We start from the raw sequence: 14255 nt of genomic DNA, 5'->3' as shown, positions 1-14255 counted from the left end.
TTTGCTGAAGATCTGTAAGTGAGAATTCCATATGTTTTCTATCAGCACTAATCTGTACTGAGATTGAGAGAGAAGTAGCTAGAAGAAAAACTTGCTGATTATTTTGAGGCAGCCTGGGCTTTATCAGCCTAGGAATTGGCTTTGTTCACATGGAAATGGGCTGTATCTGTGAAGAAGTGAAAAACAAGTATCCTGAACATCTCCTTAGGTTACTGCAGACATTTTTCTGGATTTTAGTATTTCACAGTTTTGGGTTAGTGAATGAAATTAACAGTAGTGCTTCGTAGTAACTAACAGTTGAGTGAGCACAGAAGATACAAAGGCAGCAAGTGATTATTTTCTGTTGTCTTTGAAATTTGACCTGGTTTCCTAACTGACAGATGTTTTGTTGGAATTAGGAGGGAAAACCACTGGCATGTTGAGGCACTTGATGGCTTTCAGAAAGTCATGTCTTGTCTTTGGCTGTCAAATCAGTGGTTAATACTGGAGAGCAAGAGAAGGAAATCATGAGGGCACAATCTGAAAATCAACTTGAAATAGATTGTTAACTAATCCTTTCAAACTTTATTTATTAATTGTGTAATTCTACCAAATACAGTCCTCTGATTTGATACTCAGGTGATTGCTTGGCTTGCCTCAATTTGTATTCAAATCTCAATAAAATGCATTTCAGCCTTTTCTTAATGAGTTGATGAAAAATGCTATCCCGTGGAAGAGTAGGGGACACACATTCCAACATGACTTACAGTCAGTTATTTGCTTTTTAATGTTATTATTGAATTTGTATTTTACTCAGGATTAAAGTATAAGCTGTGTGTGTTTGAATAAGGATAACTTTAAGCCACAAATTCTTAAAGTTTAGAAAAATGACCACACAATTGGTTAATAGAAATTTCAAAACTTGAAGGCTGCTGTATAACAAAGACATTTTATTACTGTTGATTAGATGCAGAGTTTCATAAAGACTCAGATACTGGAATACCATTGTATGGAATGAAATGTTGGGTGTATTTGAAGCAGTGATGGAAGGGTCCTCACTCTTTTGTAAAGAGATGCAGGTGCTGCGTTGAGGGGTGCTGGTGGGCAGAGTGGAGAACTCTTAAGGAACCTGTCTGGGACCATGCAGAAACAGGCAGTGCCCCTGGGAGCTGCCAGTCTCAGGGAGAAAGGGGATGAAAGAAGCAGTCTTGCCCTTCAGACAGAGCTAAAGCATTAGTATTGTAGCATGCAGTTTGTTCCCTATGTGCTAGACAGCACTCAAACAGTGAAAAGTATTCCCCATCCTCAACGGATGCACTGTTTTACTAGGAAGCAAAGCTTTTAAATGTCAGCAAGACCTTGTTGGTGATTACACAAATGTAATCTCAGGTCACCTCTGAAGCTTTAAAGGAGTTTATATTATTTCTGAAAGGCAGGTCAGAGTGGGTCTTTCTCACCAAAGATGGAATTCATAATGTCTGGGTTTTGGTCAGTTTTTTCAGATGACTCTGGAGATCACTTTTCATGATCTTTGTTGAAAATTTACAAAAAATCAACCCAAACCCAAAAGACTCTGCTCTTTAAATATAGGTGACTTTGTCCAAAATGAGCTAAAGTACAAACTAGGTTCGTTTTCCCAGTTAATAAAATGTGCCTTTAATGGGACAGTGAGCAAATGTCACATTCACATGTTGGTATCCTCTTAGAGCAAATCAAAATCTACTGTTTGGCACAAGAGGTAAGAAAGCCCTACATTTGTATGTACATATGTCATAGGATCAATGTCTCCTGCTTTGTAAATAAACATCTCTGCTTTGCCTCAGTATTCTGTAGCATCCGGAGACTATTATCCTGTGCTGGTGCTTTGGTTCATTGACAGTTTCACTTAAACAGTTAAACAATTTGAAATGGAAAATGTTCTGCCATATTCTTTAATTCCTTTGTGGGTTTCCCCCTCAATGTGTTTTTTTCTTTCTTTTTCTTTTTTTCTTTCCTTTTTTCTTCCTTTTGTTTGTTTGTTAATTGCTTTAGTAATTGCTTCTTGGGTTTTGTTACACAGGGAAACACCGAACTGCTCACAGACCTCATTCGAAGCCAAAAGTCTCAAATGTTTTTGAGGCAGATCTTCCAGCAAATGGAAGTGATACAAAATCAATGGGCTGTTTTCAGTCAGAAGAGCAACTGTGGGCCCGTTTAGAAGAGCTTGAGAGACAAGAAGAAGCACTTGGTGAACTTGACAGGTACAGTACTGCTGTAGCAGAAGGAGTTCAGAAAGCTACAGGAGTGTGATTCTGTTTGTATACAAAGGATCGCACCACCAGTGCAAATAGCTGATTACACTGATGCGGTTAAAGAAGGGTGGATAAAAGCATGCACTGCAAGGCCAAGGGTGCTGAAGTATTCTTCTCTACAGCCATGGCAGTGCAGAATTACAGTATTTTTTCCTTTAAGGTGATAGAAACGGGGGAAGTAAAATCCATTCCCACAGGCTAGGAAAATCCATCATTTGCAATGTAGGAGTTACCCATTTACTACTCAGTGACATCCTTACATCTATCCTGATCCTAAGGCTGTATACATGTCATGAGCCAGAATGTCACACTTTTGGTATTTCCAGTTGACATGGAAAGGACATAGGCATTCTTACAGAGTACAAAAAAACTCCACAGTCTGGCTAAGAATATACTACCTGGGTTAAAAAAAAATATGTACGGGCTTATTCATTATTTTCTATGCCTCTTTCTCTAAAGAGTATGAATTGACTCAGTTCACCTGGATATTTTTCCTTTCATAGGATGCCTGATAGAGTTGAGACAAATGGAGAAGATACAACCTCCTCTGAAGAGGAGAAAGAAGTTAAGAAGACAGAGCTCAATGGGACATATAAAGCAGAAGACTGTATTATTCAGGGCAGCTTCCATAAAGAAGTAACAAATTCAGACTTGTTTGGTGGCCATGTTAATGGCTCCACATATTATCACAGTGACGATGAAGATGACATAGATGCTGGAGATAACTCTGTCCCAACTATTTTTTTCTCACACACTGTTGAACCTAAAAGGGTTGGTACTTTATTATTTTATCTTTCCCTCAAGAGATTGCATATACCATATCTAAACCTGAAAATTTTTGAGTCCTAACTGTAGGTGACATTGATTTGAGTTTTGTTTAGAATGCTTGAAAACCACTCTTTAAACCCTGCAGTTTCAAGTAAGTACTGAAAAAATCATCTTCAAATGCATACCTTGCTGTTCTGGCTTCTGTAAAAGGTAGTGTCCTAGATTTTAAAAAATGACTTTTTAGTTGACTTGAAATTGCTCAGCTGTTGAGCAGAGTTTGAACAAGCAGCTTTTCATACATTATATGCAAAATCTATGCGCATTAATGCTAAGAAATGCCCAACAATCACCAGGCTGCAGATCAACTAACTTCTGACATTATCCTCTCCAAGCAGCTGGGGACTACGAAGCATAGCTAAGTTAAACAAATGCATGAATGGTAACATTCATAGTGTGAACTGTTTATTCTTTACCACTTGTTGATTTTATGCTCTAGACCATCATTTGTGTTGTATTTTCAGGTAAGAATAAACACAGGAAAAAATACTACTTTGAAATTCAGTGAGAAGAAAGAAGAGGCCAAGCGTAAAAGGAGGAACAGCAATGGCAATGGCCATGGCCATGGCCATGGCCATGCAACTCCAGAGCTGCCTAACATCAAAACCCCAGCAGACATTTACCGGTGTGTAGTTTATAACATTGGAGCATGAGCTTTCCCCTTAGCAGACCTTCTCTTTTCATTTCCGTTCACCTATGTAGTGAAACTCAGCCTACCACTTCGTGACAGAAACAGCTGGATCTGAATGTACTAAAAATGGAAGGTTTTTGCTTCTGTGTGGTTGCCATACCTTTATATTCATAAAACATTTCTGAGCTTAAAGTTGCCTTTCTCCAGCTAGGAATTTCTCATTTACCTGCTCTTCCAGAGCTTCTTAAATGGAAGTAAATTTCCCAGAATGTATTGTCTGTATAAAAGAATGCATCCATTGTGTTATGTATTCTGTTTAATTCCATGTAATATGGTTCTCTGTAGAGATACACCAGTGTTCCTTTGAGTCCATGATGAGTAAAACTATTAAAAACCAAGTAACACTTTTAAAACTCATCCAAGTCATTGGGCTTCTCCTTTATGAGTTTGATAAAACTGGCACTGTCTTCAAATGCCATTCTTTTTCTTCCACCCTCTTGACTTCTTTAAGTCATGGAAATGGAGTACAGACTGTAGGAAGAGGCCTCTTTATCAGTTTACAGTCTGTTGAAAAGCAACTTCATGTTGATCTGTTCTTAAAAAATGAATTAAAAAAAACCCTTTTTTTAAACTGAAAGCAGACAATTATGGCACTTGTCAGAGAAAAGCTTCATCCTTGCCATGTGCAATAAATGTTTTGAGTATTTGTTTTTATATTCTACATTTGACAAGGACTTCATCCTAGAAGACTTTCCATCATTGTGATCTTCCATTTATCTCTACAGAAACAACCCTGACACTCATTTAGTTTACCTTTTTTCTGACTTTTGTAACACACACTGTTTTCTAGCACTTTTCAAAGAGCCATACATTTTCTTCTGAAAGAGTGTGCCTACTTAATGCTGCAATAAAGGGCATAATATTGTTTGCTCTGCAGAACTGATTCTTGTGCATTGGTAAATAAACCACCTCCAAAGGTACAGTAATGGAGTTCTGCAGAAAAAAAGTTGGAAAAGCACATCATAGTTAATTTGGAGAAAGACAGAACAAGTTCACTGTAAATTTGTCATCTGATCCCCAAATGGTTTATTAAAGCTAACATTTTCCTTTATAGAGTCTTTGTTGATGTTGTGAATGGAGAATATGTCCCTCGTAAATCAATTTTGAAGTCTCGAAGCAGAGAGAACAGTGTTTGTAGCGATACCAGCGAGAACAGTGCTGCAGAGTTTGATGACAGACGAGGAGTTCAGAGGAGTGTTAGCTGTGATGAAGCTACACAGAGTGACAACAGTGAAGGCATACTGGAGGAAGAGGAGGAGGGGCAGCAGCAGCTACCAAAAAAGCCTCCTCCCTCATCAGGGACAACAGAGGTACAGTTTTTAATTAGTTATTGTTTGTTGGCAGAGATAAAACCAAGAAATCTAATGACTGTAGTTGCCCATATCATCAGTTTGATTTCTTTAAAATTATTTTCTAGTTCCTACATAGTTTTCTTCAGAAGGACATAATCAGGTGACAGGCTTCAGTCACATGCATCTGAGGGGCAGAGAGGAGGAGACAAGTCGGGTGGCTTCCCTGAGACCTTAAGGTCTTCCTTAAAAGTCTGACAAAAGTAGTCATATGCTGGTGTTACTGAAACCATTGTCATGTCTACTGGGTCATCTTGAAAATGTCACTGCAGGATATACAGAAGGATTGAAAAAAATAACGTCTGTGCTTCATAGTTGATGAGAAGGTGGAGTAGATTCTCTGTAACCTATGTTGTACAGCTACTAGACAGCTAGTTTCCAGGTGGTGTTTTTAAGTTTTAAAACACTCAAATATCATCTGATTATTAGATAGGTTTGCCAAAGGCAGAGCAATTGTATTGTAGAAGGAAGCATTACAACTCTACTCATCCTATTCCAGACTAGGGCTATGTAAGCGATCCCAAACAAACCTGTTTTCACACATTTGGAAAGTTCAAGGCTTCATCATTAAGGAAGGAGACTGCATGACATCAGGGAAAATGTACAGTTGCTTAGTGACTGGATGAGTGCAAAGAGTAAATGTAGCCACTGCTCTGAAATTCATGGCCTGGAGTATTCTTTGTATTTATTTTGTAAGAACTTGGAATAACTTTTTCAAACTAGATGAAAGTTGAGTTTTCAATAGTTTCTAATGCAATGGGCAACTGCAATGGAAACACTCTTTTTAGGAGAATAATTTTGACAAGAAAGGTATTCCTCATAAAATCTATTGTTTACCATCATTTTTTCATACAATGAGCTATAGACAAATCCAGGCAGGAAGGGAAGATGCATGGTGAAAGATCTCTGCAGAGTTAGCACTTCATGTTGTATACTTTCTGGAATATATTTGCTGTACTTTTATTAAATGTCTGAGTACACTTTAGATGTTAACCATCAGTCCATTTACTGAACATGGCATGATTGTTCTTTACAACAGAATGTATTTCCTAAGTCACTGAAGGAAAGAATGAGCAAAACACTCCAGTTAGGCACACCTTCCTAAATGGCTGTTGTGCTTTTGGTTGGTTTTGTGGGTGTTTGAAATACATTATTTCCCCATTACTGTTTGTGACACGCTTATCATTGTTCTTTTTTGTTTCTCATTTTACCACTATCTTCTGATGTCTCCTTTTGCTTACCTGTTTCTGAAATGTTAGAACCAACGCAGCTGCATACAGGCATGGCTTTAGGCACACTTTGGCTGTTGGAGCAGAAAGCAAAAAAATACAGCTCCTTTTTTGCAGGTCCTGCAAGAAAAGAATAGCTGGTTTGTTTGGCTTTGTTTTTCTTGGTAACTGAGTTATGGAAAAGCCGAAGTAAGCGTAGTCAGTAAATCTGGTGTGCATTCCTTTGTGCCCGGTATGAGGATCAAACTTTGGATGTAAGCTGCTTCCCTTATCCTTAGGCATTTTGAGTTTTCTGTTTTCACTAGATAGTAGGGTGATTTATCCTTAAATATGTTTATGAAAAGTAGTTCTGAGTTGCTTTCTTTCCAATGTTTTCCAAGAATCATGGTCATTTCTTAGTTAAGTCTAAAAGGATTAAGTCATATAATCAGCTGCATATAAATTATAATTTTTAAACATGAAATGTTTTTATTAGACCTTTTATAGAGAAGAAGTTGGAAGCAAGTTTGCTGTTCTCTTACGTATAAATTGCTTTCACCATTTTTTGATCATATTTGGTAAGGGGAAAAGGACAAAGTATGTGCTTGACAGTTTGTAGCCAGTGTGTCAGCTTGATGCAATTAGAAGATACTAAGTCATTAAACATGACGTAGGTGGAAATGTTGACATACTCCAACTTTGCAGAATCTCTCGGTTTCTTACCCAAAATGAAGCTATATATTACATCAGCTGTTTCATTTCTTGAGGATATGTCAGCGAGGAAGCAAATTTTTAGATCATTTATGCAGTAGGAATGAGATTAAGTAGTACTTTAAAGACACTGTCTTTCATTCAGTCATCTTTGAACAAGCTATATTTTGAGGTTAATTACAATTTGGTTACTTATGCAAGGAACAATCATTGATTTAAAGATATTTCTTTACTTTTGATTAAAAGGAATAACAATCTTAATCAGGCTAATATAGGGTAATGACCTTATGGGCATAGCTTCACATTTGCATTTTATTAGCTCATTTTGAGTATTCTCTTCTATTGTAGGCATTTTCTGGAACTGTTATAGAGAAGGAGCCTTTGTCTCCCTCCATAATACCACACCCAGTCATTGCTCACCCAGTCCTGCCTACCATTCTGGAGCGAAAATCAGAAGAAGTTTTGTCCGAAGCATCAGAAGAAACTACAAAGAGGATTTCCAAATTCAAAGCTGCCAGAATGCAGCAGACTAAGTAGGTCCTGCCGAGCCAGCTGAAGTTGGAGCGCTCCTGCCTAGTTTCATGATTGTGGAGAGTATGTGAAGCTGTATGCGCTACACCTAGCTAGTTAAAGGGGTGTCCTGGGTTAATTTGGCATTGGTTATCTTCTAAACGTTTATTTGCAACATTAAAAGGAAAAAAAAAAGGTTAGTGTTTGAACACTTGAGTATCCATTTTACTTTGTTGATTTCCCTGTGTGCTGTCAGCACCTTTGTATATGTTTGCCTTATGATAGCAGCACTCGGGTCCTTTTTCAAAACACTGTTCTTTACATGCATCCTTTTTGTCTTCAAAACTAAATACAGGCAGTTTTGTGCCAGCTGTGATGTTCTTTGTACCATATGGACCATTTTAAGGAAACTTTTCACATTTCAAATAGATTCACAATTATACTGCATTACTTGCTTTAGCGTTTTAAGACCCACTTGTATTCACATTGGTGTAGGTTTTGAGACTAGGTGTCTGCTAAAAGTTGTTTTCCTTCTTTCAAACCTCTCTGACATCTCACTGTACAGATCTATAAAACACTGGGTTCATGTACATTGCAGGGAAGTTTCTTTGATGGAAAAGGGTATTTTGTAAAATTAAATTTTCAGTAAAAAAGCTGTGAAAGTTGTGTGTCTTTTGTTGCTCTACTACTAATTTGGAAACAAAATGGAGGGGAGGTTTTTAGTTTGAACTTGCGTTTGTAGCTTGAAGTGTTTACTAGCGCATGGATATAAAAGCAGTCCATTCTCTTCTGTCATTGTGTTTTAACCTCCTGCTAATGAATGTCCATGGAAATTGAATGCTCTTAAGGAGAGAAGCATAAACTCAGACTCTGATTACAAAATCTCCTAGTTCTTTTGTATACTCAGAAAACATCGTAATTGTCTTCAGAATGCCCAGAGGGAGTCAGCACTAAGGAAAAATATCTTAATGCTTCAACTTTATTTCAAAATGCAAGAGCACTGCAGCACTTTGTGTGTCCTTTTGACTGGGAGCAATCCCAGCTTTAGGAGTTCTGCCCAGCAGCTCCTTCCTGTCTTCTTGCCATCCCCTTCCCTTGTGTTGACACAGCTTTTGTTGAGGCCATCCCTTGAATGATAATAGGTGATGGAGTTTGGTTTAAAAACCAAACTACTGAGTTTGGGGTTTCTTGGGGTTTTTGTTGTTGTTTTTCCAATAGTTGTGCATGTTGTTTAGAAGCTAGTGAGTTTCCTCATCTCAGCATGTCTGTATCGGCGTTGGCAGAGGGTATGGGGAACTGGTACCTTAAACTGATGTTACTCTCCAGCTGACATCAAACCACAGCCTAAGGCATGAGGCAAAAAATCTTTGGAGACGTAAAGAAGAAATTGCTTTTGGGCACAGTTCTGTGGTTTTGTAAACGCGTAGCTGGAGAGCCACCAGCATCCTGGCACCCGTGAACAGGGCATCAGCTAATGCCCTTTTCCCCACCTTCCCCTAAAAGTAACTATGCCTTATGCTCATATCCTTTGCTCTCAGATCACAGCAGATTAGCTCATAGTGCAGCTTCATGCATGAAAACCAAATCACCACTGCCCTTCTTCAACACTTTTCTCTCTGTGCTTAAGAGGAAGGCAGAGGCGTTGGGACTTCTTTATCTGAGGTCACCTTTCCTAAAAGCTGCACTCCATCTAACCTCGCTGTGTGTTTGCTGTGTGTTTGCTGTGTGTCCATCTAACTCTGCTGTGTGTTTGGGAAGGTGCACAGTTTTCCTGGAGAGACAATGCTGGTGAAGTTCTGTGGCAGCAGGAAAGCAAGGAGGGGCAGATAGCTGGGTCCTTGCCTGAGGGAGCAGCCCACCACAACTGCAGGGCTATGTTTTCCCAAATTGTGTTTTGCTGAAAGAAAAACTGAAGGGAAAGTTGTGCAGCGTGCTTGAAGGTTGCTGGCTGGGAGGGGGCAAACTCTTTTTTTAAAGCAGATCCTGAGGATCACATTTAAAGTGTTAATGATTAACTTGATTCATGTTCAAATGTGGATTTTTTTCTTTTTTTTAAAGCATACTGCATTAGTACTAAAATAAGCCATCAATGCCAGTCCACCCTCTATTCACGGCTAAATATTTAAAGGAGGTTATTTATAGCTTCTTTAATGAATTCTTGGCTAAACAAAATGAAATTATGTCCTAGAAAAGTAGAAGCTATTTTGTAACCAGAACAGTGCAACTGTAAAATATAGTTCCATGAATATGTATTTTAAATAACAAGGGGGTGAGATCCAAGACTACCAGACATGGGTAATTAGAGGGAAAAGGAGAGAAAGAAAGGGAGAGGGAGAGAGAAATCCCTTTAAAAAGATTTATTTAGATACCTTCTGAAATACTTCCCGCTTCTAGTTACTTCAACAAAACCAAATGCCCCTTGTCACCATAGATCAGTTTCAAATCAAAATTAATTCTTTGTTTGTTTTCTTTTCCCCCCCTCCCCTTTATTCACATCCCTGCTCACAGGAAAAAGTAGGATAAATACACCTTGGGTTTTAATGTATTATGGGCTCGGTTCAGGGAAGCACTTCGGCATGTGCGTGTGTCTCAAAAATTTTGCAAAGGAGAATGGATTTAGCCACATGTTTAAAACTGAGCACATGAGTGTTTTCCCTAATAGGGTGCTCGAATGTGTCTGTGCCCTTTCTGCAGTATATGTAATTGTCAGAGGGTTTGTAGGCTGGAGTCAGCCTTCATCTTGGATCTCTTCGCTTGGGCTTTACCAGTCCATTCACTGTGCAGTGCCTGTAGCAAGGAGAAACAGCTGTAGGATTTCTGGAGATTGTTTGCAAATGCTAAGTGAAAAAAATCTCCCAACACAGATGAAAACACAGACAGTGTAAAAAACAATAAAAAAGATCACGTGAAGGCCCATCTCAGGGAGAACTTCAAATTTGCTTTTTGTGCAGCTCTGAAGCCAACAAGTGGATGTGGATGAAGACCAATACATGGATGAATAAAGAACTAGGATGGTGCCCCAAATCTGAAGCATGCAGGGTTACTGGTGGTTAATGAGTCTGCTGAGATGAATGTCTTTTTGCCTCCAATGCTGCAATTTGAGGTGTATTCACTTAAATAATAAGGGTATAGTTTAATCGATTGCTGAAACACTCTTGATGGCTTTTCTGGCTGACTCTGGAAGGGCTCCTTGTCTGCCAGGCAGTACTGCTGGGCCTGGTGCTGAGGAAGAGGCGTTTTGTTTCTCCTTGGTGTTTCCCAGGAGGTTTTACATGTCCTCAGCAGGAAGGATGTGGCCTAGCTGGGATGGGGCAGCTTTGGCAGCGATCACTGGGGTGGCACAGGACAACACATGCTTTGTGGAGCCCTGTCTCAGTGTCCCCAGCCCACACAGGTACAGGCAAACAATGCCAGCTAAAGAGCAAGCTGGACCAACCTCACAGGCAGGTAGAAATGCAGCAGGAGAAAACATCAGAGACCACCTCACAAGGTCTGAAATATGAGTGGTGGCAGCAGCCTGCATGGGCACTGTATAGCCATGAGGACAAGTCAACGGGCCCCAGCTGTGCTCTGCCCCACTCGCCACAGCTGCTCCACACAGCCCTTTGCAGGGCCATGATTGCATCACTGCAGATTACCTGCTCCACCTCCAGGTCTCACTGGGAGGCAAATTTGACTCCTTAATCTAAATTGGCCACAAGTGAGTTGGGCACTCACCTGTACCCAGATAAAGGGTTGCATGAGGGAGATGTTCTCAGAAGCTGAGCAAGTCCAGCCTGGTGATGAGGAAAGAAAAGGCACTGGGTGCTCTCTGTCCAGTGCAGCTGCGTCGGTCTCTGCTGGTGGCTGCATGCCTGGCCTGGCAGGTGGAGCCTGTGATGTCTGCTTGGAGGTAAAGTGGATTTATTTCCTTCTCTCTCCTGTAAGACTAGTTGCACTTAACGCTTCTCATTGCTCACTTAGTGCGTCTAAAGCAGCAGATTTTTGTGTGTTTCGAGAGTGTCTAAACCAGCTGTTTTAACTGTTCATTTTAAGAAAGTGATTTATGTTGCAAAAAATAAGCCCGGATTAAAAGAAATCACATGCGTGTATTTGGTATGCAATATTTTTGTATTACAAATAGCTTCGTTCTAACCCACATTAACCCCATGATACGTGAATTTTGCCAGCTCCCGCTGTGTCTTTTAAATCAAACCCAGTAAATCACTCGGAGCGTTCCAGTTCCTCACAAACCGCTCCCGCAGCGCAAGCCCGTTCGGCGGCTCGGGCAACGCCAGGCCAGCAGCGCGTCCCCGCCAGCGGTGGGGTTCGGCCGGCTCCCCACCAGCCCCGGTCCCCTAGCTCGGTCCGCTGCTGCCGGGGCGGGCGCGGATGCGGGGGCGCGCTGCGCCGGGCCCGGGCCGCTGCAGTTCCCGCGCACGCCGGTAGGTAGCAGCGACGAGCGAAGGCGGCGGCGGCCGCGAGCTGCCAGTCAGCGGGGCGAGTTTATTATTCATCTCCGTTATAGGTGGGGTGTGCAGACAGTTACAGTAATAATTACCCAGACTGGAGGGTTTCCTAGGCAACCGGGTTTTTTTCCTCATTCATGCTGTTGCAGAGAGTATGCCTGTAAAGCATGACATTGCTGTATTCGGGGGTTTGTTGCCCTCCTGCTGCTCCAGGTTTGAGGTTAGTTACAGCATCATAAGGTGCTCTCAAGCATAAAAAGCTCAGGCTGGGATTAAAGCACGCAGGGAACGCTATCGCCAAGTCTTTCCTTCTGCTGGTTCACTTTTAAGTAACAAGGTTATAAAAATGCAAATGCCATCTTGGGGTTGTTAATAACTAATATTGGGAAGAATTCCTGCAAGTTGTAAAACATTTTTTGTAAACAAACCCAAAGCCAGGTGAGGTGGCTCCTTGTATTTTATGACTGTCTCATGAAAATAATATTTGCAGAAAAGGGAGCTGCAGCTTGATCCAGCCTTGCAGTGTTTAGCATCATAAATCAATGGGAACTGCTCCATGCAGCTAATGATAAGGTGGTATTTGTTGTTTATCCCGCTTTATGGTAATGGCTCATGAGGAGGAGGGTGCTGTGTCCTTCCTGAAGGAGCAGGAGTAATCCTTGATGTGGTAACAGAGTAACAGAAACCACATCTATTATCAGAGATCTATAAATGAATCATATTATCCTACATTTTTAGGCTTACTAGAGCACTCATTTTCAGAAACTTACATCAAGCATTGTGCAAGGATGAAGAGTAGTATTTTTCCATCCCTGCTGTATGAGGCAGAGGGAATTCATGATGCAATCTTGCACTGAGATGGGGAATTTTTGCCCGTTACAATGTTGAAGTAAGATGGTGAAGCATGATTACATCTGGAAAGATTGTAATCTGCTGGTGACATGCTCCTCTTAGAAGGGTGGGCTCTGGATTAATGGGGCGACCCAGCCTGTGGAGTGCTTGGGGATCCCAGCTTGTCAGTACTGTTTGATCTCTTTGAAAGGTTAATGGTGATACTGAAACAAAACATAAACCCACAAACAAACCCCTGGTAATTCATAACTCTCTCCTGAGCTGCCTTGTGGATACAGCCAACTCACAATCCACTGGCACATGGCCCACCTCTCTGGTGTTAACATCTCTGGGACTGATCATCCAACCTGTCCCTGCAAATCTCAGATTACAGCCCACACTGAGCCCTTGGTAGCTGGTGAGGAAAGCCTATATTGGCCTTTGCCAGGGCAGAAATGGAAGGTCGGCATCCCATTGCACCCGAGAGCCAGAGCAGAGCCCAGCAGCAGTGAGCTCTGAGCATTGTGGGTCTGCAGCCAGCCTACAAATTCCAAAGAGTTTTGAGCTCACCTGCATGGGACTGAGTGGCAGGCATTGCCTGTGCCCCCCTCCCCCCCAGCAAGAGCAGGGATGAGTGTTGCAGTGCAGGGGGATGCTGCAGGTCCCATTGCTGCCATGTGGGGTCTAATGTGAGCCCCTCTGCAGCCCCTCACGAGCAATGGCTTCTTTAACTCATGGCATCTCCCAGTTTCCACTCCCAAACTCCACGCTATCTAGCAATCCCAACCTTGGTTCCTGCTGGGGCCAAGTGAGCACCCTGGGGGTGTGGTGAGAAAGTGGGGCTGCATTGTCAGGAGGTGCCTGGGTGAGCTGTCTGCCATCCTTCTGTTTTCATCAATGCACATTATTTATGCTAATTCCTTCAGATTTGGATTTAAGTTTTAAAGAAAGCTTCAAGTTACCTCAAAATAGCTTAGTAATTATTTTAATAACTTGTATGAGCAGGAACAATACCCACAGTGTCAATTCTGGCTTGCAAAATGTTTTTTTCAACTGTTCTGAGGTAAAAACAGCGAACAGTTCAACAGCTTAAATACAAGCAAGTGGATCTCCAGAGATTAATCTGTCTGGTGTTCCTCAGGTAAAGACTTCTGCACAATTTAACAAAGGAAATAATTTTCCTATTTTTATAATGCATGTCTCTCTGTGGTATAAATTACTAAAACCACGCTGCTTATCCTCAGTAATGTTATAGATGCAGATAATTTACTGTGTATCACGTTATCAGTTCATTAAAGAGATGCAATAAAATCATTATTTACTAAGAAACAGCAACCCTTGCAATATCTTGTCAGAGAAATTGGCTGATGCAAGAGGATCATATTTAAGCCTATATTCACAATAGCCCTTTA

The 14255-nt window shown here is 41.0% G+C and overlaps 1 protein-coding gene across 1 annotated transcript in view; it reads left to right on the top strand.

The window, feature by feature from the left end:
• URI1 (URI1 prefoldin like chaperone) overlaps positions 1-8243 on the top strand; it is a 41921-nt gene extending 33678 nt beyond the window's left edge. Inside the window, exons 7-11 of the mRNA XM_054170176.1 lie at positions 2039-2219; positions 2774-3041; positions 3560-3720; positions 4841-5096; positions 7403-8243. Of these exons, the coding sequence (XP_054026151.1) occupies positions 2039-2219; positions 2774-3041; positions 3560-3720; positions 4841-5096; positions 7403-7591 (1055 nt within the window). The 3' untranslated portion in view covers positions 7592-8243. The remainder of the gene's footprint in view (positions 1-2038; positions 2220-2773; positions 3042-3559; positions 3721-4840; positions 5097-7402) is intronic.
• The last annotated feature ends 6012 nt before the right edge of the window (positions 8244-14255 follow it).

The sequence above is a fragment of the Dryobates pubescens genome, chromosome 19 (assembly GCF_014839835.1).
Source record: "Dryobates pubescens isolate bDryPub1 chromosome 19, bDryPub1.pri, whole genome shotgun sequence".
In the NCBI taxonomy this organism is placed as follows: Eukaryota; Metazoa; Chordata; class Aves; order Piciformes; family Picidae; genus Dryobates; species Dryobates pubescens.
The sequence above is the reverse complement of the archived record's forward strand: the minus strand, read 5'-3'. Positions and strand labels throughout refer to the sequence as shown.